Source organism: Daldinia childiae, assembly GCF_008694065.1.
Source record: "Daldinia childiae strain JS-1345 chromosome Unknown Scaffold4, whole genome shotgun sequence".
Classification (NCBI taxonomy): domain Eukaryota; kingdom Fungi; phylum Ascomycota; class Sordariomycetes; order Xylariales; family Hypoxylaceae; genus Daldinia; species Daldinia childiae.
In genome coordinates this window covers 2523508-2548039 of record NW_022984645.1, presented here as the reverse complement: position 1 = coordinate 2548039, position 24532 = coordinate 2523508, and the positions used below count along the sequence as shown (strand labels likewise).

Here is a 24532-nt window from a genome sequence, read left to right as displayed (position 1 = left end):
ATGTGCATATGTATGTACGATTCGGCCTTTTTATTATAGTCGTAGTTGTATGTACATAACTAGTTGTTTATTAACTGATTCTATTATTTTATATAAATACTACCTAGATAGGTATATAATATGTATGTTAGGTAGGTACAGAAAGCAGACCATCATATCCTAAATTTAGATGAAGTTGTCGATTTAAAGTACTATCAACGATGATCCCCCCATAATATATGAATGTATATGTGGAGGTGGCACCCGACGATGGGTCAGGTTCAACGTTACATTGGCCGTCTCCTCGCCGTTCGAGGATCAAAACGCTCGTAAACTGACTAACCCCAGATCTCGCCCTATTTCGACTCGGTGAAAGCTACCCCTAGCAGTAGCTCCACTAAGGTTTTTTATTAACGAGCGCGTAATTAATAAAGGTTCAATATTTAGGGGTCTCATCGTCGTATTATCTAAAGTGTTGTAGTGTAGTGTACGTTGAAAAGGGGGTAGTTAGTTTGTCCTCCTTTTCTTACACAACTTAGGTAAATACTACCTAGGCTAAGGTAGCTACCTACCTATGTAAGAAAGTCACCGCTGATGTTTGTCACCTAACGTAATTCTATCAGGCATCGAGTAAAAACAATGGAGTTTTACATACGCATTGTCCCGTAAATCACCGTAGCAAGTCGATTTGCTTTACAAAATTCAACGCAATGTTAAAATAAAAATCTCCACATAACTTAAAGCCTATCTTAACTCCTAATATAGCTATTCCGTTCAACCGGCATCGACTTCATAGGTGGTACTATTAAATGCTGATTGCTAAGCCTGCTTTGTAGGATATGATTTAGCTAAGGTACTCCCCTATGTACAGCTGTTACGAAACATCCCCGATTTATAGTGGCGGGAGTCGTCGTGATGCATGGTAAGTCTATTAGACATATATGTTGCAAACAAGTACCTAGAGACAAATGAACAACTATGATCATGGATCCATAGAAAAGAGAAGTGATCGATACTCAATATTGGGCACGTTGGCTGCTACCAAACTTTCTTATAATGCTATATGCTAAATCCATTGCGATCCGTGGGAATATCCTCCACTTGATGTCCTTTATAGTAATTATTAAAGTAGTAATTTCCTAAATCCAAACGCCCAATAGTATGCAAATGCTTTGTAGTAGTCCCTCCCGCTTGATAGCATATCCAATGCTCAAGCATCGCCTGCAATGCTCCGTTCTTCTAAACTCAAACTCATTTATAACACATATCGTAGTCCGGCCCTTAACTCCCCAACCATAGTTCATCCGATCTTGTCGTTAATGATCTGTGGAGAGGGCGACTGAAACTCGGGGCCGGGCTTGACGCCTCTGATATCGGCGATACGATATCACTAAAATTCGGGATATTCTCCTCCCCAGGTTCCAAGGCCGACGTGGTGCCATGTCAGAGAATAGTACTGCTTCGGCACTGGGCGGCTGACCGTGCGTCGTCCGCTTCCTCTGCGGCTCGTTGCGTCCACCAACGTTCCATAGACTCCCGAGGACCTTGATACCACCATTGATGCTCAAACCCGTTGTCCACTGTCATCATAGCCGTAGACAACGACTCAAGTTCCCTAACTCTTTCGGGGTCCTCGCCGCGAGATGGCTCCGTATCAAGGGGGATGGTGGTTGGGTGATTTTCAAAAGGTAATTCCTCGCCGTCGTCATCGTCCTGAACATCTCCTGGCCATGCATACGCAGACCATGGTAGCCCTTCTTCACCAAGTCGATACTGGCTCGGTTCCGCAGGCAATGCTTTCCAAGATTGTTCTCCATCCGTCTGTGAACGTTGTGGGAATAAAGACGCAGATACATGAGGAACATCCCACGGGCTATCATTAAATAGTGGCGGCGCTGACCTTCCCCTTTCCGCTCGAGATTCACTCGCTGAATTCCTCCTCGGCCGGGGCCTTACCTGTTCGCCAGGTTGATTACCATTCTGACCCCGAGAACGTCCGGGTTCTCGGGCTTGTGTATGATTATGTTGACGATGATGTCGGCCTGGATGCTCTCGACTCCGCTGCTGGCGTGATTCCGGGATACCTAAGAAGTTTGCATTCGGCGGGGGTACTTGACGAGGAAAGTTTCCGGAATCCCTCGCATTCTTCAAGTTACGAGACATGTAAGTCATTGTATGCGTCTGTGGTGTATGCCGTTGAGACCAAGATACGCCAAATGCGAGTTGGACGAAAACCTGCGGCTTGGAAAGATTGTTACGTTCGCTGCGTATTGCCTTGTTCCGATTGTGATCCATATTGCCAGGTACCGGCCTCCGCAATACACGGAGAGGAGGGAAATAAAAGAGAGGACGGTTCTTAATAAAGGATGCTACCACTTCGGCTGACAAGGGTTGGTTGGGATTCGATGAGAAACAAGCCTGGAGCACACCTGCGGCTATGGATGCTTGTCTTTAGAATATGACGGGCGAGCCGCTAGAAGCGTGCCAAGGCCCTCAACGCGAGACGCTCGAAAAGGGCAGTTGGGTGTGATCAGCCCAAAATACCAAAAATACTTTAATTTGTGTACTTTTTCAACGTTAGCAGTGGAGTTTGTTCCTCTATTATGCGACGCCCTCTAGTTAGAGAAGCAACAGGAGGAATTAAGATGATCTGAGTAGATGTAGGTGTGCGGTGGAGTATTATATTATAATAAGCCTCGGGAAAGAATTCAGGAGAGAATCCAATAATCCAAGTTCGTCTAAGCCGCTAGGAGTAGTTCGGAGGCTAGACGAACGGTTTAACAACGGTGGCGGAAAGGGATATGTCAAGGAACAGGTGCTATGTGCAAGTTGTGAGTAACAAATCCTGCTATTGTTGAGGTAGGGTGGTAGAGAAGTGTGCCAGTAATGTATGAGCAAGAAAACGACAAATAGAATCGAAGATTAAGAATGATTAACCTGTCAGTTACCTGTGAAGAGGGGCGGAACGACGAAATGATTTGCTATATCCGCAGCGGGTTAGTCTAGACGAACAAGTTCATTGGCGAAACTGGAGAGGACGAACGGCGGTGTCCAAGCATATCTAAGCAGTGTACGACTGTTAGACGTAGGTTAGTATTGTATGTACATCATGCGGTATGAGCTTGTTGTACATATGGCGAAGCGATCCCCAGAGATGTACATGGTGCCATGCCTCCTTGCTTCTCTGCCTCCGTAGTGTAGCATACCTGCATACCTCACATCCTGACATCCTAACATAGGTATGTAAGTATTGTTAGTATGCTAATATGTACATCCATCCATCATCCATTCCAGCTCCGCCTCACCCCCAGCCAAAAGGAAAATACTAGAAGATCCGCCTGGATGACCCCTGGAAAGGACCCTTGAACTGACAGTTTTTGGTGCGGAAATGGCAGGTTTGAAGGATGTTGATCCCTGCGGCTGTGTTTACCATTTAGCTTATCATTTGTCAATTGATCGAAACTCGCATAGAGGTAGCTATATCGTTAACCTTCGTAGAGAATACTCTTTGAAGCTATTACCGCATATAAAACTTGAGTACATTGTCGAATATTGTCGATGCGATTCTATACTGGAGCATAGACTAGCACCGCCATCAACAACATTGAATACAGAGATGATAGCTCTCCCCCTTAACTACCTGGTACCTATTTAATAAAGATATATCTTTTGAGTGGTAAATGAGACGCCGTTCGGATTGGACGTTGGGTTCTACAACCGAACCGAGCCACATTATCATAGCTCGCGCGGACTACCGGGTTCGAAGAATGACCGGCATAGAGGTAATAAGTATGGTGCCGTACAACTAATACATAGTACATATAAGTTATGACGTTTATTTAGGTACCTACTCTCTTTTTACTGACCAACACCTCTAAATATAATCATAAGACGGGATCTGGGAATGCCTCTTATCGTAAGCAACTTTAGATTTACCAAACGTCGATCTTCGGGAGGCTTATGTTTTTAATCCATTATGTTTTGGATAATAAGATATTGCTGATGATGACGAGCTACTCGAGGTACTGCTATAAGAGATATTGTAAATATTGCATGAAATATCGGATGCTTTGCGAAAAGATTCGGAGATTAAACAAGAAACAACCTACCAACAAAACGCCACTGTTACCAACACAATATTAGAATTAGGTACTTAATGTATATATGAACCCCTGTAAAGAACAGCTACATTAGGTTAGGTACCTACATGTATTTGAAATATGTACTTACATAAATGTACCCGAATATGGTATGTGCATATAAGTGTACTGCAATTTGCCATCGTATACGTACCTTACCTCAAATATTACCTTAAATATTTCGTACATGCCTTAAATGCATAGCCTTCAGTGGGATGTTTCTGGAAATAGAAACACTTGGTCTCGCACAGAGCTTAGCGTATGCAGCCGGCTGGGCTTATCATGCAGCTTTCCCCTCCGCATTGCATTGTGCATACCGCAACCCACCCATAAAAATGAAAAAGCAATGGCAAAATTATAAGTCGGTTTTTTAGTTATTTGCATTGTCCAACGTGACCTACGTGACTTAAATGTACCTACACAGGTAATTAGGTCCTAACCTAACATCTCATGTGACTTCTTCTTCTTCTCGCTATCGTTTAGATCGAAGAACTAATTCCTTACTTCCTCTAGCGCCAGTCGCTTATCTACAACAACTTTAGATACCAATGTTGAAAATAATTTAATCTATCAGGTAGGTACTTTTAAGTGCATCGTCAGCGCAATTAAGCTGTCGAAAGCAATTGTCCTATTTTTACCGATTAACTTGTTAATAATGAGGAAGATTGTTGATAGCGTCATAACATTTAAGGCACAGGTCCCTTTAGTGTAAGCTTGCTCGTAAACAACTCCCCAAAATGGCGTATTGTTGAAACACTGAATTCTTCAACTTCCAATGCCAGCCCTAATAATGTGGATTGCATTGCACGGGTTTTTGATACATCACATAAGATTGTTTCATCCCGCAAGCGGGGGACGATTGAATGTTTAGTATGTTTTAACATGTTTCGAATACATAGAACGGAAACAAAAAGCACAAAAGTGCCTTCCTAAATGTATGCTACGCTGCTGCGTACCTAAGATGCCCTAGTCATTAACAGGTTAGACATTTACTCTTTCCTGATAGATCCAACTAAGAATCCTCCTTTTTCGGAATCCCTACCAAATAATATAACGAATGCTAAATAATACGTCTGTTTCTAGCAAAATAGAAGTTCAATAATATTTTCTAGAAATGTATTATTGCTATTCTTTGACACAACTGATTGTGCCGTTTATACTAATCATGTGGATATATGCAGAAACTTTCGGAATGCCCCAAACTCCAGATCCAGAAACTCCAAATTCAAAATCATTCTATTTTCAGACAGCTCTGCTAGTCTGTCTTTCGGCGGTGGATAGCATTGGATCAATATCAGTCTTCCTCCCTTCGAGTTCATGTTCATCCCAAAAGCGCGTTGCTTGATCTCTGCCTTTGATCATGCCGTAGATATCGAAAGGATCGATGAGAGTGACCAAAAAGTTCCTCTCCTGCTTATAACCTGGTCCCATGATTTCCGTCACGTTATCCTTAGCGAGGTAGACTTTGGTGGAACTTGGTAACCAGCGGCGCGGATGGCGAGCGTTCAACAACACGCTGTTGCATAGCATAAGCGTCGCTTCGAACACGTAGAAGAACCACTCGTAGCGAACAATTGGACTTAAGGCCGAGAAGTCAAAATTTGGGTCCGAAAAGTCGACGTTAGTAGAACCGAAATATTCGACTGTTCTATATATACACCTGACCATGATGATAGCCGTGCTGATATAAAGAGTTAGGAGTGCTTGGTTTACTTTGAAGTGATTGATGTCGTTTCGTCGGCACCTCGTTTGGAATACCCCGGCGAGCACAACGAAAAGCGACACAACCACAAGCTGCAATATCAACGATGCTTTCATTAGCGCCTCGCCCGCCCGCTGCTGTTCCTCCGGTAATGTCCTATTGGCCATATAGGCAATACCATTGCCGTTCAGTGCCTCGACGACCATAGAGATAGCGGCGAAGGTCGTCAATACTCGTCCAGGATGTATCGGAGAATAATAGGGGACGAAGTATAATATGCGGCCGAGAATGTAATAGTTGCAGAGTTCGTATAGCGGCCTGGTATATAATTCGATAAGCAACATTCTTACGCAGAACCAATAGGTAGGTGGGCTTTGAACTTACGGTGCAAAGTAAATGAGGCATTGACTAGCAATATAATAACCGAGGTTTGAATACTCGAAAGCTCCTAACTCTCTTACAATAAAACCCGAACCGAATAGAAGCGCGCATAAAATATATAACCCGGTGAGCTTCCAGCTCTTATAATGACTAGTCCATGGTGTTAGAGTTACACTAATAGACTATCAGGATGTCACTTTCGAGAATACCTACATTGCTTGCCAAAGGTGAACACCACCGGTAGCTAAAAAGGCGACTGCGAAGAACACCGGCGCTCCCTTGTTTGGAGCGTATATATAGAAGCTGCCGTCGACCTTTTTTCCGTCTTCCATGCTTGCTGGCGGCACGTCGTCGTTTAGGTGTAGGTAAAGTAAATAAAATAATAATATAATAACTTGACGATCAACTGTTGTTATTTTTCCTATCAATCCGTCCACGCCGAATCCAGAATGCTGAATCTACATGGCCCTGATGGAAGTCCATGGTGTCTTCTTATATATACAATTATCTCTTCGGCAGAAATATAGAAATATACCTTGTCTGCTTTATATTTCTTGAATATGAAGCAATCCCAGCCTCATAGACGACAATCGACCAATCGCATTGCTTATAGGAATACGGCGTAAAGTAATGCAACGCCGCGCCACGAAGAATGGCCTAGCATAACCACTAATAAACTTCTATATCTTCCACCTTACTGCATCTTTAAGTTCGTGCGGCTGGACTCAGCCTATATGCTTGTATGAATTTGTATTAGTCTCCTTCATTGGTGCCTACATATATGACGTGCCTCTCGTAGAGGCAGAATCTCAGCTTTATTTCGGTGTTCATTACAGTCGAATCGAGGAAGAATAAGCACATCCTCTGTATAAAGCTTGTGGCAGTGCTTACGAAGTAAAGCAAAATGACGAATCAAAACCGTTTGCGAAATACGGGGTGGAGAGATTACCTGATGTAGCACACAAGCGTATTGCCCGTATTGCCGTGTCGCCGTATCGCCGTATCGCTTAGGACTCCTATCGATAGACAATAAGTCAGATTAGATAAAACAAAGCTTAGGTACGTAGATGTCGTCACCGATGCATTCATCAGTCGGGTATCCGGCTCTTATGGTCTTATGGTCTTATGCTTCCACTTACTTAATTCTTAATTCAAGAGACTACTTTTCTTCCCACAGCTAAGAATTAAACGGCATTCAAACTAAAAATGTCTAAATTAGACAAGTTAGACAAGCTGGATAAGAAAGACCTCAAGAAGGCATTCGACCTCTCCCACTTCGACTTAAATGCCGTCATACGTGGCGCACAATTGACACTCGTTGGTGGTATGTTCTGTTCATATACAAGGAACTCAATTGCTCCTATAAGGTCGTTAACATCTCTCATATAGCTCACCGAGCTCTACAAAATCCCGCTATATTCACGAACGATCACTATAGGCAAGCAGCCATAGCTGTCGGTGCTGGCATCGCGATCCGTTTGGCTATTGCCGTCCCAGTAAGAGCCCTAAGACCTAATCTGCTTAGGTCGACTTAAAGTAACCATCTTAAACTAGATCATCGGGATCAAAGTTCTTCTAGGCATCCTCTCTCTAATATTCGATCTTGACAAAGCTACGTGGGGATACCCTAGTAAACGGCCTTGACTTGGTTGCCAACCATGTCCTTCAAGTTCCTTTATTCCTCATGACTCTCATGAGGTATATGACACCAACACTAGATAACCTGTACGTCGTTATTTCCTTATAACAACACGGCTTGTGCTTATTTTAACTCCTAACCCACCAGGTTCATGGACTCGTTAAGATGGGTAGATATGACCTATGTCCACAAGCATAAGCACGAAAATCCCGATACACTCCGTGATATGTACTATCCGAACCTCAGCAAACTCAAGCATTTGGATGGGAATACGCAGTCTGGAAGCACCGCCGAGGCCGTTACTATGTTCATATGGAAATTTGCTCGAAAGGCGATAATTTCTTTAGTCGTATTCGCTCTGTCGTACGTCCCATACATCGGCCGGTTGGTACTTCCTGCGGCTAGTTTCTATACGTTCAACAAGGCGGTTGGCCTGGGGCCGGCGGCGGTCATCTTTGGTACGGGAATCTTTCTCCCGAAACGCTACCTCGTCATTTTCCTCCAGACCTATTTCGCTTCGCGGAGCCTGGTGCGTGAACTACTCGAGCCTTACTTTGCCCGTATTTACTTCACCAAGGAGCAGAAGCGAAATTGGTTCAGGAGCCGTGAAGGACTTCTTTTCGGATTCGGCATTGGCTTTTACACGCTTCTCCGAGTCCCGCTACTTGGCGTATTGATATATGGCATTGCCGAAGCATCGACCGCGTACCTCATCACTAAGATCACGGACCCTCCTCCAGCGCCGAATGCGCCCCGTTCCGAAATACAGGAATTTGCAGCAAGCCAACAAGTCTGGAAGAACAAACATGAGTTCCTCAACCTCCCATTAGCGAACTTGGATGCTATCCATGGAGATGAGCCGCCATCATATGATGAGTCGGTAAAGCAGGGAAGCAAGAAAGAATTATAATGGTCCTATTAATTGCCAGAGATGGCAATGCTAAATTGTAAGGAGTATTTACCATTGAAATACGAGATATTTTAGTTAAAATGGTTTATAATCTCTATTATCACACCAACCAATTTATACCCGGATCGGGCAAGCCAAGAGAATAGTAAGATAAGCTATACCCGGGTTCTCTATATAAATTACGTTTCCCGGAGATGTTTTCCCTTATCTGGCAACTTAAACAACTGCTTGGGATTCTCCTTATCAGCTGGATGCATATACTTGTACTTCCGTTCGTCGGCTTTGATAGGTATGATAAGGTAGATTCCTAAGTGGGGGAGCAAATAGTTGGAGATCTTGATACGCCAACTTACATTAGGGATAACTATTAGGTATACCCAAGCTTTCATATCCTTGCCGTCATTAACATGACGCAGGCTGCTTAATATCTTCTAGTCTGTGATATCACAATGCCTATTGTGATAGGTGCCACTCCGTAGACCGCGATGCGGGGTACGTCCAAGTAAGTTCCATTATAAGAGGTATATAAGGGAGTACCTTAATATAAACCTTAACATACAATTTCTATTGAACATTGATGTCCGGCCGGATGTGTATGAGGAGCTAGATACAGAACTTTCGCTAGTACCAAGAGTCACGACGACCCTGGTGATATCACCATTGGAAATATAGCAAATCTTAGAAAGCCGCTATGGGTAAAACCGCGATTCGTACTGTTGGCAAGGTAAGCCTCGATAAGCCAGCAACAGAGCATAGAAACATTCATGTAAGTCGAATTGGATAGATTAAAGCTGCACCTCCTGACTAATACCGTATTAAGAATAGATGGCATCCGGATAGTATGGTCCCAAAATAAGTATTGTTGCCAGAAAACTGCGTATTGACACATCAATAGTTCCATTCGCGGGTACTATCAAGGATGGTGAGACAGTTAAGATCGAATGTCTTGACTGGTAAGTTTCACTGCTCATTGAACTATACCTTCTATATAAAAACTAATTGTAACCCATAGGACAGGAGGTCAAATTGGAAATAACGACAGCGCGGACGATATCCGCAATGTTGACCTGACTAAGGTCCATTGCCTCACAGGCCCTTTTGAGGTTGAAGGTGCCCAACCGGGCGATATCCTCCTGGTTGAAATCATGGATGTCCAGCCATTCCAAGACCAGCCTTGGGGGTTCACCGGCGTCTTCCACAAAGACAACGGCGGCGGATTTCTGGACGAGATCTACCCGTCGGCTGCAAAGGCCATATGGGACTTCGAAGGCATCTTTGCTACGTCGCGCCACATCCCGCACGTCAAGTTCGCAGGAATAATCCACCCGGGGATCCTGGGCTGTGCGCCATCGGCTGAGGTCCTAGAGACTTGGAATAAGCGCGAGGCAGAACTTATCTCGGCTAATAAGCTCGAGAGACAGGTCGCCCTGCCACCGGAGTCGAAGGGCCTGCATGCGGGTGCGGCGGACGCGGCTCTCGCGGAGAAGATCGGTAGGGAAGGTGCCAGGACGATCCCGGGACGGCCGGAACATGGTGGGAATTGTGATATTAAAAACCTAAGCAGAGGTTCGAAGGTCTATCTCCCGGTTCACGTTCCCGGCGCGAAATTCAGTGTTGGGGATCTACATTTCTCGCGTGAGTTGAGCCTTTGTTTCTAGACTCTAGACAAATAAATGGAGGGTGCTGATTTGAAATAGAGGGCGACGGTGAGATCTCATTCTGCGGGGCGATAGAGATGGCCGGTGTCATCACAATCAACTTCAAAGTCATCAAGAACGGGGTAGCAGATCTAGGTCTCAAGTCACCTATCTACCTACCCGGACCGGTAGAACCGCAGTTCGGACCTGGTCGTCATATTTACTTTGAGGGCTTCTCGGTAGATGAACATGGTAAGCAACATTACATGGACGTTGCAGTTGCTTATAGACAGACGACTTTGCGTAAGTACAATGAGAAATAGAGGTGGGATAACTAGTTAACACAGTATAGGATGTATCGAATATCTCCGCCGCTTTGGATACAACGACTACCAGATCTATCTACTACTATCGTCGGCACCTATTCAAGGACATGTGGCGGGCATCGTTGATATACCGAATGCGTGTACGACCCTGGGGTTACCTGTTGATATATTCGACTTCGATATTATGCCTTCTGGACCGGCTAAGACATTGGATATGGGTAGTTGTGCTTTTGAAAGCGGAGTGAGTAAGGGTGAGGTTACGGCTGGAGGTAAGAATAGTGAGCATAGCTTCGGCGGAGGTTTGACGTATAAGGCATCTGTAACTGAGAGGGTGAAGGAAGCTGTATCTGGATGAGGATCTTGAATCTTGAATATATAGTTCATGCAAAGTACGAATATCGATTATCTACATATCTTCATTAAAGTGGTTCCCATATAATTATACCAGACATAAATTACTTCATAAATTATACATATATTATACATAAAGGATGCATTAGCCGACTTATTAGTTGCATGAGCGTCTAAGCTTAATCGATAGACGGATCAATCAAATCCACAAGATTACCTATTAGGCATGTGGAGATGATGAGATGCTGGGATCGGTAAACCCCACTTGACCAACCTCCGATCTTGCACCGCTTACGGTATCTTACATACAGTGTCGCACATATGGCCCATATCGTATGTACAAACTAACCAAACTACTGACAAAATTACTCCGTACACGCCATAAATCTTGTGGCGCGGGGAAGGGTAGTTCGATTCTCTGTCGTGCATTCGTGCATTTGCAAACGATATCGTTCCAAGCCGTCCAAGCTTCCCCGAATGCAGCCCTCGGCTCTCGCATACCTTAGTTTCTCAACTATTTTCACTATTCACATTTACCAAGTTTTGCTTAAAAAACATTTGACAACATTTGACATAGAATCGCATTTTTGAAGGCGTAGCGTTTGAATTTATTAAACTCATTTGATATTTTAATATAACTAACTTTTTTTTTTTTTTTTTGAATCTATATCGAATTTCCTTTTAAGTCATTTCTTTAATTTCCCCTTTTTAACCAGCTCACCGTCTTTTCCCTTTTTCTCCTCGACCCCGCGACCCTCGCGTCCTCGCGTCCTTGCACACCTTGCACACCATGACCTAGACGTCATATCGTCTGCTCTTCCTGGGAGTTTCATTCATCCATACATACAGCCATATAGCATCCATAGCAAAAAGCACGGACACGTCACTCTACTTATAGCCTGGGATGTGACCACCATGGCGGACGACCCAAAGTTTCCACTAGGTAGACCAGACATGCGCGCGGCCCCGTAGAGCCATAACAGAACCCATCGTCAGACCCTCATCTCCTGTACCTGCAGCAGCAGGGTCAACCACATCTCAATCCGAAGAGTTGGTCGAGACTCTTTATAGCCACCCTTCCGTCAAGATAATCTCTTTTACCTCCACTCAAGGTAGCTCATTTGGTTCGCGTCCCTCTTCTTCCCATGAGGATCGACCAGGTACCTTACCAGCTTCGTCGCGACTCGAAAGAACTCTTGCTGTTGGTAGGTTACCGCGTTTGCCCTTACAGACGGCCTACAAAACTCTACCCCTTTAGCTATTCTTTAGCTAATCTTAACTATTACAAGGCCCGTTCCGCATATACCGTGCCCCCGGGTCCGTGGCTTTCCTTAGCTGCGGCTCTGCCCTTCAGCCCATCCTCCCGAAAAGTCAATGCTGGTGCATCGACGAGGATAACAGCAGATTCGTCTTACAGATACGACGACCTCAATACTGGAGAATCGAGCTACCAGTTTTAGATCCCGATGACCAGGACCGCGCTTTATTGCTAAAACAAGTTTTGGATAAAACATTGCTATTTGAAAAGACACATTGTCCATTTAAGAGGAGTTTCACGGTAGAATTACCGGAAGATCCGCATACACCAGTCAAAAAGAAGGCCTGGACGCCGGAAGGGAAGAATTTATTATCATCGCCTTTCTCCGACTCCTCCCCCCAATCCTCACCGACAGCCAAACTTTACATGGATAGACGTTCCAGTACTTTAAGCGACATATCCCTTTTCAGGGATGACATTGGACCACATACACCCCGTGATTTTTCACAATACAACTATCAGCCGAAATCCGCACACTTAATGTCCGAGTCTGAAGAATCGACAGTAACCGAGGAGAGAGAAGATAGTATTCGTCCTAGAAAATTAGATCTAGCGGCTCTAAAGGCTCTCCAAGACGGCGGACAATCTCTCGCTTCCAATTTTGGTACTGTGCTGGAATTAGCAAATATCCCATGGGACATTGTCAAGGATAATGTGGTTTCGTATAACACCAAACACTCGGTATCAGGACAAAGCGACGTCAGCTCTACGAGCACAAATCATCAGCGCGCCATGCGAGCTCAGGAGGAAGCGGCAGCTTCAGCTGTGCAGGACGCTGAGCAGCTATTCAGCCCAGTAAATTCTCATAGTATCTCAACACAACCCCAGGCGTCACAAGCCGTCGATTTCGAAAAGTGGGAGTCGATGCTACAAGAACCTCCCGCACTTAATAAGAATAGAAAAGGGAAAGCCACAGGTAAAGAAGTTGATGAAGGACCTTCTTCCTTCGAGGGATCCGGTCGTATCGCACCTATCAATCTAAAGAAGAAACGGATGAGCCGAATGTTAGCTGGCCGAACCTACACGGCTCCTCCACAGGTGAATACTGTGTCTTCGCTCCCTTCAAAGTCGAGAGAATCATCAGGCGCTACGAAGCCCCATCCTCCGCCGCATTCACGTCTTTTAGAATCGGATGAAAGTTCACCTGCAGGGTCAAGCGACTCATTTCATAGTGTACAGTCATGGAATTTACCAGCCAACCCACTCCCTCCGTCGCCGCCATCATCTCGTCCAATCACGCCTTCTCAATCTCAATTTCCTCATCCACACGATGATATCGTTCTTCCTCATCAGTCTCCGCATGAAAGGGACAATCCGGCGTACGCAAATACGCCAGAGACGGATAAGACGTTTGATGCAAGCTCTGAAGGGGCCAAAGACCATGCTAACGAAATAGCCTCGCCCTCCCTACCTCCTCCCGCCAATCGTAAAGATAGCCATGTGACTATCGCCGAGTCTTCCAAGGCATCGCACGCATCCGGCGTGGAAGAGAAGCCACAAGTCCGGCCGCGGCCACGACCTCATAGCTTATCTATGAGCCGAAGGGCTCTATCACCACTACCCCCTCCCGCTAACTTCTTCTCGCCACCCCCAAGGCAAACCCCTCAGAATCGTATGGCTGCTGTCCGTCGGCTGCCAACCACGATAATAAACAAGACGGTGGAGCTCATTCTAAGTCCACCGACTTATCTCGTAAATATCATGCTGAAAGTCGCCGCCAGAATTCTCGCCGGCGAATGGCGAGGCCTTATCTTCGGCATCGGCGAAGGAGGTGAGAAGATCCCGGTCCAGTGGGATTATTCCGATGGCGAATTTAGCGATTTGAGCGACGACGACGAATCTTACGCGTCGGCAAGAAATAAACAGAGCAGCAACAGTAGCAGCAACAGCATCTCACAGTTCGAAGATAGCCGCTGGGAGGTTGACTAGAGAGACAAACGACAGGCTGCATACAATTTGTGTACTATAGTAGTATCAGTTTTAATGAAGATATGGGCTTGCATGATCTATTGCATGGGATGGTTGGAGGTTGGTGGGAGTTAGGAAGGGTTTAGGGCGGCACCATCCATCCATCTCAAACATTATTCGGGGTTTCCAGCTGGGTTGGAACGGTAGGGTTGGTCAAGGGCATTGGGTACGGGGGTTAAACCGGCTGGGGGACAGAAGAATCTCCCTTCTGGTTATTTAGTAATGGATGTGGTGGTGTTGATGTCGATGTCGATAGCATATCGCGAGAAAGTCACTCCCTCGGCCTTGGGCAGAGATCCTTTAGTAGATACCACAATAAAATAAGTAACATTTATGTGTTTTGTATCGTTTTGGTAAAGTTGAAGTGCCCTATCGAATATCATGGTACGACTAGCAAGCGACATGAGAATTTCGTCTTAGCTTTCCCATGTCTGGCATCGTGGATTAGTATCATTGCGGATATGTAAATTAAAATACTCCCTTCTTCACATATTACGCAGTCGTCATTAGTACGTATCATTGAGAGAAAGCGTAACTATCTCTATTGTTAACTAAGCATCAAGCCAGTATAGAGATCTTGAACTTATTTATAGACATGAAAGCATGACTAGGTAATCGTGAGTCTCGTTCGAGTTTCTACTACTGCTCTTCCTCTCGAGTAGGGGTATCCATCTCTAGCTCTCCGCGGACTGCGCATTCAGCATCCGTATATCATATATCATACTATGTACACGAGAATTTCTGCTATAATGACCTAACGGATCCTACCTAGTGGTAGTTTAAAGTAAAAGTATAGCCGTCTTCTATGCACCGGTATCCTTGATCTCGCTGATATCCTTGTGTCCGGTGCTCAGTGAGTGCTTCGCAAGCGCTGTCTGCCCTTGACCGATCCAGCCGCATTCGTTGCACATGATGACGAAGTCGGACATATCCGTGTAGTAATGGTGTTCGTCTTTCAGCTTCCGGCACATCTCCTGCGCGTGCGCGATGATATGATCGCTGCTTTCGTCGGCGGCCCAGCGCGTCACGTCGAACTCCATGACCTCCTGGCCCTCGACGAAGATCTCGGCGACGCGGTCGTAGTGCACGTTGGAGTAGACCAGGACGCAGCGCATGGGGTACCCGTTGCCCTCGCCGACGCGGTACACGGTGCCCGTCTTGACGTCAATAACGCAGATCTCCAGCTGGAAGACTTCCGAGATGATGGCGAGCTCGATCTCGCCGCCCCAGGTGTCGCGCTGCAGCATGTTGGCGCAGTAGGACGAGGGTTGCTTGCCGAGGATCACGGCGCTGTATTTCTCGGGGTTGGCGCGGATGTGCTCGACGACTAGCCGTCGCAGGGAATCTGCGCTGAAGGACTCGTCGGGGCCGGAGCGCAGGCCGCGAAGGGCGCCGCCGACCGCGGTGAAGAGGCAGCTGTTATCGTCGGGCATGACGCGGAGGACTGGAGTGAGGCGCGTAGGTGTTAGTTCAAGGACCCCTGGGAAAATGCGCCATTGAATAGTGCTTTACTTACCTAGCGTAGAGCCAGTTTCCGGCATAGCGACGCTAATGTTCTGGTCCTTAATACCCTGGCTTTTGCTTTTCTCCTGGCTTCGAAACGAAGATTGAAGGCCGGGGAGAGCCGCTGCGGGGGTGCGGTGGTCGCGACGGGCTCTGGCATGGGCGGGGTATTGTGTGCGACGGCAGCGGAAGCGTCTTCCTTGGGGACGACAGTCAGGTTCTCTCGATGAAGGTTGAGAGATTGCGCCGAGAGTTGGCCTTGGTCAGCGGTTAGAGGTTTAGGAGGCCAACCATACTTGACAGTGACGTCAGCGAAGCCGGTGCTCGACTTGATAGATTCGAGGAGCTGGTCGACTGTAGAGGCATCGTCGAGTTCCAGCGTTCCGCCACCCGAGGGAGCCTTGAATCGAATCTTCATCGTAGCTGTAACGAGCGAAGTAGGTTGAAAAGTGAGTGTGTATGTAAATACCTAAGTAAGTAGAAAGGCGGATACTTGGAAAAGAAGACGGGGCAGCGGAGACCTAGGAAGCACAAGATGTCGGGGTAAGAGAAGATAGAAGGCCACGACCAAGACCAAGACAAAGGGATGAATGGATCACTAATGGTAGGAAGTAAAACAAATATTTCATCAAAAATTATTAAATATTAAATACCCTTATACAAACCAAGACGTGGCAATATGACTCCACGTCTAAAGAGAAGAAGAAGAAGAAAAAAAGAATACAACACCAGACCCGCCCTATGTACATCAGAAATCAAACATCCCGTAGTTGCTCGTACACGTAAGTCGTTTAGTTATATCTAGAAAGAAAGAGAACTCGGTCAATGGAAGCCACTCACCCCTCATATCGGCGGAGACGGGGAACCGACACTACATATGTACCCGGTCGGTGATCATGCGGCTAGGGTTTAATTACAAGTCTAGTGTTGTGTGTTTGGATATGAGAGCTGGTATGCGATTTAGGAGGATATGTAGTAAGATGTAACATTTATACTTATATACCTTCTTGGATCGACTGTTATTTCCTGAATCGTTATACGCCCGAGTCACTATAGCGGGATTTATATCCTAACATATAAGTGGCTAACGAGATTTGATATGGTTAAGCGTGTAGAGGAAGTCTTTTTTTGGTTCATATAATGACGGTAAAAGGATGAGGATATTCAAGTTAATCGGCATGTAGGTTGGGCAATTATTATCCTTTTAAATAGGGGTCTACGTTACTACGCAGATACTATCATCTTAAAGCTGACGTCAAGTTTTAGTTAATAGTTGGGAGTAAATGTCGATATACTAGTCATAGAGACGAATAGCAAGTTTAATTAGACCATAACAAGTCCAGGACTGAGCGAATATAAAGGTTAATGTGCAAAGTTAACTCTTTATTTATAGTTATATCATAAGACTTATTCCGGAATAATTCTTAACTATCGTAATTGAACCGATGTTATGAACGAGTTTAAAGGCTCGTCTATTGCTTCAGATAATGAAAACTAGAGTTGTTAGCAAATAATCTAGTTACTTATAGATCGTGCGTAAGGTTCTATTCGTCTAGACTCTATCTAACCTATCTCATTAACTTATATGTTGTGAAACTCCAAGAGACCTCCTTTTCTGTGAGCAGCGATGGCATTGTCTAGCTAAGTTTCCTTATTAACGTTGATACGAATGCACACGAGAAAGCTAATATATGCGTCATATCCTTAGAACATGTAGCACTTCGATATTACTTAAGTACCTAAACTATCTTAGTTAAGATAATCAAAGATAAGTATTTTCAAGATTTAGGGTGTTCGATTAAAGCTGTTTACTGTTATAACAAGCATTAAAATATAAACTATAAAGATGTATTTAAATATTATTTCTATGTTGCTATCGATGTATAGATAATATCAAATATCACTTTTAAACCAACTTAGGAACCTAAGCTCTTCCATCAGCAACCCCTTTATAATCCGCTCAAGAAAAAGTAATTACAAGCATAAGTAAACTATCTTTACGTCTCGGGTATTTGACGCTGATAATAAAGCTATATGTTGAAGATATCGTGAGTGCGAAAGAGTATCCCTGTCACGTCATACCAGGTCTCGTTGACGCCACCTTCGCGATAGAGGGGAACTCTCAATCTGGTAAGAAGCAACTAGATATTCACAATGCAACGCGAAGATAACATATCCATAACAGGAGAGGCCACTCTCAATTCTTATATCCTCTCCGGCGCTATAAATGTTCGGGTAATGCCGGGGTCGTGTTATCATAGAAGAAGCTGATCACGACATTACGGTCTACGCCTGGTAACATTCGCTTTCTGCCATGTGTGACGGCCGATAAGATAATTTGTTAATTCTTAAACCTAACTAGAGTGCAATTCATATGTAACTCTATCTGTAGAAGTATTACCCCCTTTACTACTGATATAAACGAATGTCTCATTTCGAAAGGACAACAGGGTAAGAGATAGAGGTCTATTCTATCATAGACTTGAGCCTCCACCGTGGATGCTGATATAACAATGGCGGAAAACGAGAACCACAAAACGACCATATGGTCATCAACGCGACAGGAGCCCAGCCAGCAAGGGAGCAGTGACAATGGCAGATCTCGCATCGGGAGTCTGTGGGTCAGGCTGATGAGCTCTATCGGGTGGTATCCAAAGGGTATGCCAGAAGAGGAGAAATGGCTAATCCTGAAACTCGACTTGAGCATCTTGATCTTCGGCTGCCTGTCTTTCTTCACCAAGTACCTAGACCAACAGTCGATCACCAATGCATATGTTAGGTAAGTGCTCGACATATATACCTACTTATTATCGTGCATGGCTGCTAATACACGAGGTTATTAGCGGTATGAAAGAAGAGCTCGGCATGTACGGCGATCAGCTCAACTACATCACGGCAACCTTTTGGGCGTCATACTGTACTTTCATGATTCCAGCGTGCTACTTCCTGACGCACTATCCCGCCAACAGGGTTCTCCCGGCTCTAGAAATCGGCTGGGGATTATCTACCTTTGGTCTGGCCTGGGCTAAGAACGTCGAGACGCTGTATGCTATGCGATTTTTCACCGGGCTCTTCGAATGCTGCTCCTTTACTGGGACAATTTACGTTATCGGTTCTTGGTATAAGCCAGGGGAGATCGGACGGCGCGTCGCTCTTTTCTTCATTGCGAGCCCGCTCGGGACTATGTTTGCTGGGTATTTACAGGCTGCGGCTTATACTAATCTGAATCAAGTACACGGCTTGGCCGGCTGGAGGTAAGCCCCCTATATTAGGACATGATTCATTGAGAGATTTAAGATGGCATGTTGCTAATTAGAAAATAGATGGCTCTTCATCGTCGATACGATCATTACGCTTGCCATATCAGTATTGTAAGTCTATATAATAATGGACATTAGTGTTTTAGCGAATACTAATCTATTCCAGCGGGTTCTTTGTCTTTCCCGACGTACCGGCTAGGAAGAAGCCGCGTTTTATCACGACCGAAGAGCACGCTCTTGCGCGTAAGCGTATCCAAGGACTCGTAGCTCCGCCGCAGCTGCAACTGTCCCGAGATATATTCAAGCGGGTATTCTCTCGGTGGCATTGGTACCTCTTCGTGCTCCAATGGACATTGATGGATCAGAACTTCCTCCCTGGAAGTCAGCCGTTCTCTCTATATCTAAAAGCAAAGAGCAACATATACTCAGTCGTTCAGATCAATACGATACCTACCATCGTTACGGCAGTGAGTATTGTCGTTGCACTGTTCAGCGGTGTCATTGCAGATAAAACCGGGCGGTTTTGGATTCCCGCCATCGTCGTGACTTTTCCGGTTCTTGTTGGTACGGCATTGCTTGTGGCTTGGGATATTGGTGAGAGCGGCCGTTTAGCTGGATTTATACTCACTGGATTTGAGGCAGGTAAGTTATCACGCCAATGACTCGTCTCTCCCCCTTTTCTGGTAATAGCCTGAGATGATTACTTATACTGACCGCTTCCTAGCTTGCTCACCTCTGACTATGGGCTGGGCATCAGTGGTTATGGCTGGAGACGCAGAGGAACGTGCTGTAGTAACAGCTAGCATGAATGCCATCGGCCAAGCTATTACAGCCGGGACTCAAGTGGTACAATTTCCAGCAAGTCGGGCGCCTAATTTTCGCGGCGGATTCATTAGTGTTCTAGCAACTACTGTAGCACAACTTGGTACCATCCTCGCCATCCTATTCTTAAGTCATAGGGAATACAAACGCAAACAGAAACACGTGGATACGCTATCCGAGCCGGAGGTGGTGGTGGGGGATGCTGAGTTGGACAAAGCATTGGAAACTGATCGTTGATGTAATTTTGTATATTATAGATGCTTGTTAGTTGAGTTAATATTCGCCTCGCGAGTTGTTGTTCGTGATACTAAGTTATGCGTATGTGTTTGCGCAATGTTAAGGAGATTGGAAATATAAAATGCTATTATGAAACCTTGATCACTCGTTAAGTATATAATACTGCTCATAGGATATAGTGTATGCATTTATACGTAGATACAACAATACGTGTGATTGCAGGTGGGTATTCGGGTAATTATCGGCTAATATAGCTTAGATAAAGTCTTAAGAACTGAGACTTTGCAGCTGCAGCGGGTGCCGGTCACTAACACCAACCAACAAACCGCGGACCTCGAAACAGCACTTGTTATATATCCGCGAAATTACATCTTGGTCGCCATTATCCACACCGGCCCCAAGTGCTAGCTCTACATTTTTGCTTGAAGCTGTATTATTTAATTTAAGACAGAGGCTTCACTTTTTCGTCTAGCTTTAAAGCTCTTGTTATGGCTGACGAAGCCGAGAAACCGGCCGAGAGCGCGGTCGAGGTTCGCGAGTCTATCGAGGCCAAAGCAACTAATGATAGCAATACCAACAATACTTCGCAGGATATGGATACATCTAAGGCTACTGGGAACTCTATAGATGTCAATGACAATCATGAGGGTTCTAGAGGAGATTTAAGTATCAATGCCGCTGTAGACGCGAGCGCAGAAGCTGGCGCAGAAGTCGAGGATGACGCGGATGCCGATGGGGAGCCCGAGGAGGATCGCACTCCAGGCCGTCTCGACCATGATATGTTAATTGTCATCGAAAATACGGCAAATTATCTCTCTACTTATAGAGATGCTAAGTAAGTTCTACTGACCTGGTTAGTGATTGTTATTTCATCTAACAATGAACTTTTCAGCGGCTACCACGTTGCCTCCCATTTTCAGCGCATCCCGAACCGACGACTGATCCCAGAATATTACGACGTTATAAAGGAGCCCATCGCTTTTAGTACCGTTCGAGTGAGTTACCAGTCCAGTTGAACCCTCCTTTTCACGTCGCCCTGACACTAATACTTTCCATCATAGACCAAAAAGCTCAGAAAACAATACACGGCCTTCTCCGAATTTGTCAGGGACGTCGCTCTTATCTCCCACAATGCAATGGTCTATAATCGACCTTCCTCGGAATTCTTTCAAGACGCCGCTCGTTTACGAGAGATCTTTAAGGAGGAACTTCAAAGGCTAGTCAATGAGGGAACTATCAAGCCCGAGGATGCCGTACTCCCCGACCTAGGAGAAATACCTGAAGCGGAGGATTCCCCTCCTCCGGATCCAGATGAGGAAGAAGTGGAAGAAGAGGAGGAAGATGATGAAGAAGATGACGATGACGATGATTCAGACGATGAGGGTGGTCGACGACGTGGGCGACGGGGTGGTCGTCACTCAACTTCGGGGCGAAAAGCCGACGCGAGAGATGACGATTCACACAAGAGACGAGGTCGCCCTCCTAAGGTTTTTACTCCGTTGGAAGCCCGCATTCACACACTGTTGAAAGGTCTCCGAAAGCCAAAGCATCCCGATGGAGATCTACTAATCATCCCATTCGAGAGGCTTCCAGACAAGCAAACGACTCCGGATTATTTCGCTGCCATAAAGAACCCCATAGCTATGGATCTGATCAAGCGCAAAGCCAAGAGAAAGAAGTATCAGAACGTAGATCAAGTGCTGAGAGACCTCGACTTGATGTTCGAGAACGCAAAACTGTATAACGAAGAGGACAGCCAACTGTATAAAGATGCGGTCGAGTTACAGCGACAAACCCATTTGCTTGCTGAACAGGAGAAGGCCAAGCCCGATAGCGAATTCGAAGACGAGGACGGTAGGCGACCCCTGCCAGAAATTTTTCATAAAGGGGAGATCTGGAGAATTGGTAAGTTTTATAAATTATCACGTCTTCTATCGCGTGTGATGAGGAGTATTGACCGAACTTAGGTGACTGGGTTCATATTACCAACCCGAACGATCTGACCAAACCCATTGTGGCCCAGATCTACCGAACCTGGGAGGATAGGTCGGGTCAGAAGTGGGTGAATGCGTGCTGGTACTACCGCCCAGAGCAGACGGTCCATCGGTTCGAGAAGCATTTTCTCGAAAACGAAGTGGTCAAGACGGGCCAATATCGAGACCATCGCATCGACGAAGTAGTAGATCGGTGCTTTGTTATGTTCGTGACTCGATATAACAGAGGTAGGCCAAGAGGGTTCCCTAAGAATAAAGACGTCTATGTTTGCGAGGCGCGATACAACGAGGAGAAGCACAAGCTCAACAAGATCAAAACGTGGGCAAGCTGCTTACCTGACGAGGTTCGTGAGAAGGACTACGAGATGGACTTGTTTGAGGCGCCTCGTAAGCTTAAGAAGGTGATCAGTCCTATTAAGCATCTCCTTCAAGATGATGCAAAGCCGACGGATCCCTTGCCGAAGCCAACCTGGGGAGCACCTAATGCGCCACCCCTCATTGGGGCCGTGCATTGTCGGGAGAGAGAGCCGAATGTAAGTTGTCTTCTGTCTCTTATCTACTTATTTTCTTATATATTACCTTTTTTGCCCCACGCACCTAAACGTCGCTATCGCAATCATATTTCGCAACATTTATACCCCCCTCCCCCCCCTAGATGCCAGATGAACAGCAAACATGTAAAAAGGGGAACAAAGGGAATAAGAAAGGATCAAAAAAATTAACAAAAGAGAGTGAATGGATTTAACGTACCCCTCTACTAACATACCTATCCCTATCTTACTCTTTCTGTCTTATCGATTACACTGCAAAAGCTTTTCTTACCCTCTTGACATTTTACAAAGATAAAAAAGTTCACGGGTGGATAGCAATGTAATCCTTTTCTCTCTTCTTTTTTTCTTCTTATTGTCTCACTGAGCGCGTCACTTAAAATTAATTTAATTTCTTACCTTGCTCATACATTCTTTCTTTACAGGAATCTCCACCCCCGGAACCAACACCATCTCCACCTCCGCCTCTCCCTATGATGGATTCAGTCCGTCGTCCTTCAATGATGGCGGCGCGTTCTATTGACGCTCAGGGTGATATCGCCATGGGTAATACTCATCACTTTTCTACCATCCCGGCTCCAGCTACACCGACGCCTGGACATGTTGGCGCTTATGCGTCGCCTAATCCCTTCGCACCGCGTCCCAGTCCAACCCCGGTCCCTGTGCCACAATACGGCAACCATGCTGGCGTCCCCCATCCCGGCTTTCCGGTTCAGGGTGTCCAAGGTCCTCCACACGGCGGCCATGGTCATACCACACCACAGATGACTCCCGTACCACACTTCCAACCACATCAGCCTCCTCACCAGCCTGCTGCTTACAACAACGGATACCCGCCTCAATACAGTACTACTCCAGTTCCCGTACCCCATCAATCTCACCACCCGCCTCCTCACCAAATTAACTCACCAATGCCCGCCTACGACACGTCGCATCGTATTGCTCCAACGCCCGTGCGAGCTCCCATGGCCGCCGCGCCTAGTCCTGGTCCGCACGGGCAAGCTAACGTCTACAACCCGCCCCGTCCGGTCGAAGTTTACCGCTTAGATGACGCATTAAATAACAAGATTCCTGAGGAAGTTCGCGAGCAATTCCAACGCGACGAAGCTGGTCACGTGTTATTCTTCACCCAACCTCCTCTAGACCGCCCACACCGTGGTGTATCTAGCGAGAGTGCTGGCCTTGGACATAGCGTCCGCTATCTTGCTGACCGCGCCCGTGAAGTTGAGGACCGTCGCGCAAAACGAAAGGCAAGAGATGAACTACGCCAGGCTGAAGAGAAGAAGCGACAGGAGACAGCAAAACTTGCCGCCGAGGAGGAAAGCCAAGAGATAATGAGCCAAGCTCGTGATGCCTTAGCTAACTGGGTCGGTTCTATGAATAAGGAAACCGAGAAGTTGATGCGAGTTTACGATGGTTGGAGCAGTCGCGATGAGGAAATCGACAAAGTCGCTGGAACGACCGTGGGATAGGATCCCACTACGAATCTTAGGAACAAGCCTGGCGACGAGCCTTTTGATCAAATGTGATTCTGTAATAGCTACATTCTTCGAGCCTGCTTAGCACAAGTTCTACGGCGTTATTAAAGGGAGGATGATGGGAATCGTTTTCAAGGAGTCAAAAGATACCACTTCTCTGGCTAGGAGTACTGAAATCATGGGTTGTTTATAAGTGGGTAGATAGGTAGTATTATGGGCTCAGCTGCGCAATATATTAACTTTAATGCGTAGTGTATAATAGGAGATCAATAAGTCGCGGTAATTATTATCATAAACGGGAATTTATTTATAGTGAAGTAGTCGAACGTGTAGTGTAGGG

General features: G+C 45.8%; 9 protein-coding genes across 9 annotated transcripts; 5 read left to right on the top strand and 4 right to left on the bottom strand.

Moving 5' to 3' along the window:
- Positions 1-1422: 1422 nt before the first annotated feature.
- On the bottom strand, positions 1423-2151 carry GL218_05001 (uncharacterized protein; the record flags this gene model as incomplete). The annotated part of the gene is made up of 1 exon (XM_033581633.1): positions 1423-2151. One exon carries the CDS (start codon positions 2149-2151, stop codon positions 1423-1425), a length of 729 nt encoding a protein of 242 aa, XP_033435229.1.
- A 3209-nt stretch (positions 2152-5360) lies between these two features.
- On the bottom strand, positions 5361-6533 carry GL218_05000 (putative rta1 domain protein; the record flags this gene model as incomplete). The annotated part of the gene is made up of 3 exons (XM_033581632.1): positions 5361-6138; positions 6205-6351; positions 6415-6533. 3 exons carry the CDS (start codon positions 6531-6533, stop codon positions 5361-5363), a joined length of 1044 nt encoding a protein of 347 aa, XP_033435230.1.
- An 874-nt stretch (positions 6534-7407) lies between these two features.
- On the top strand, positions 7408-8750 carry GL218_04999 (uncharacterized protein; the record flags this gene model as incomplete). The annotated part of the gene is made up of 4 exons (XM_033581631.1): positions 7408-7525; positions 7591-7697; positions 7814-7926; positions 7988-8750. The coding sequence occupies 4 exons, from the start codon at positions 7408-7410 to the stop codon at positions 8748-8750; spliced, it is 1101 nt and encodes a 366-aa protein (XP_033435451.1).
- Positions 8751-9441: 691 nt separating this feature from the next.
- Positions 9442-11068, top strand: GL218_04998 (uncharacterized protein; the record flags this gene model as incomplete). Its single annotated transcript, XM_033581630.1, has 6 exons — positions 9442-9516; positions 9571-9589; positions 9646-9703; positions 9763-10385; positions 10448-10690; positions 10740-11068. The coding sequence occupies 6 exons, from the start codon at positions 9442-9444 to the stop codon at positions 11066-11068; spliced, it is 1347 nt and encodes a 448-aa protein (XP_033435450.1).
- A 911-nt stretch (positions 11069-11979) lies between these two features.
- Positions 11980-14311, top strand: GL218_04997 (uncharacterized protein; the record flags this gene model as incomplete). Its single annotated transcript, XM_033581629.1, has 3 exons — positions 11980-11996; positions 12061-12269; positions 12354-14311. The coding sequence occupies 3 exons, from the start codon at positions 11980-11982 to the stop codon at positions 14309-14311; spliced, it is 2184 nt and encodes a 727-aa protein (XP_033435447.1).
- An 842-nt stretch (positions 14312-15153) lies between these two features.
- Positions 15154-15783, bottom strand: GL218_04996 (putative ubiquitin thioesterase otu1; the record flags this gene model as incomplete). Its single annotated transcript, XM_033581628.1, has 1 exon — positions 15154-15783. One exon carries the CDS (start codon positions 15781-15783, stop codon positions 15154-15156), a length of 630 nt encoding a protein of 209 aa, XP_033435446.1.
- Positions 15784-15866: 83 nt separating this feature from the next.
- On the bottom strand, positions 15867-16271 carry GL218_04995 (putative ubiquitin thioesterase otu1 protein; the record flags this gene model as incomplete). Its single annotated transcript, XM_033581627.1, has 1 exon — positions 15867-16271. One exon carries the CDS (start codon positions 16269-16271, stop codon positions 15867-15869), a length of 405 nt encoding a protein of 134 aa, XP_033435449.1.
- A 2095-nt stretch (positions 16272-18366) lies between these two features.
- Positions 18367-20172, top strand: GL218_04994 (putative transporter SEO1; the record flags this gene model as incomplete). The annotated part of the gene is made up of 5 exons (XM_033581626.1): positions 18367-18632; positions 18697-19107; positions 19177-19224; positions 19280-19755; positions 19838-20172. 5 exons carry the CDS (start codon positions 18367-18369, stop codon positions 20170-20172), a joined length of 1536 nt encoding a protein of 511 aa, XP_033435448.1.
- A 488-nt stretch (positions 20173-20660) lies between these two features.
- GL218_04993 (Chromatin structure-remodeling complex subunit RSC1) lies at positions 20661-24186 on the top strand (the record flags this gene model as incomplete). Its single annotated transcript, XM_033581625.1, has 5 exons — positions 20661-21007; positions 21065-21167; positions 21234-22077; positions 22140-22699; positions 23140-24186. The coding sequence occupies 5 exons, from the start codon at positions 20661-20663 to the stop codon at positions 24184-24186; spliced, it is 2901 nt and encodes a 966-aa protein (XP_033435443.1).
- Between the last annotated feature and the right edge of the window lie 346 nt (positions 24187-24532).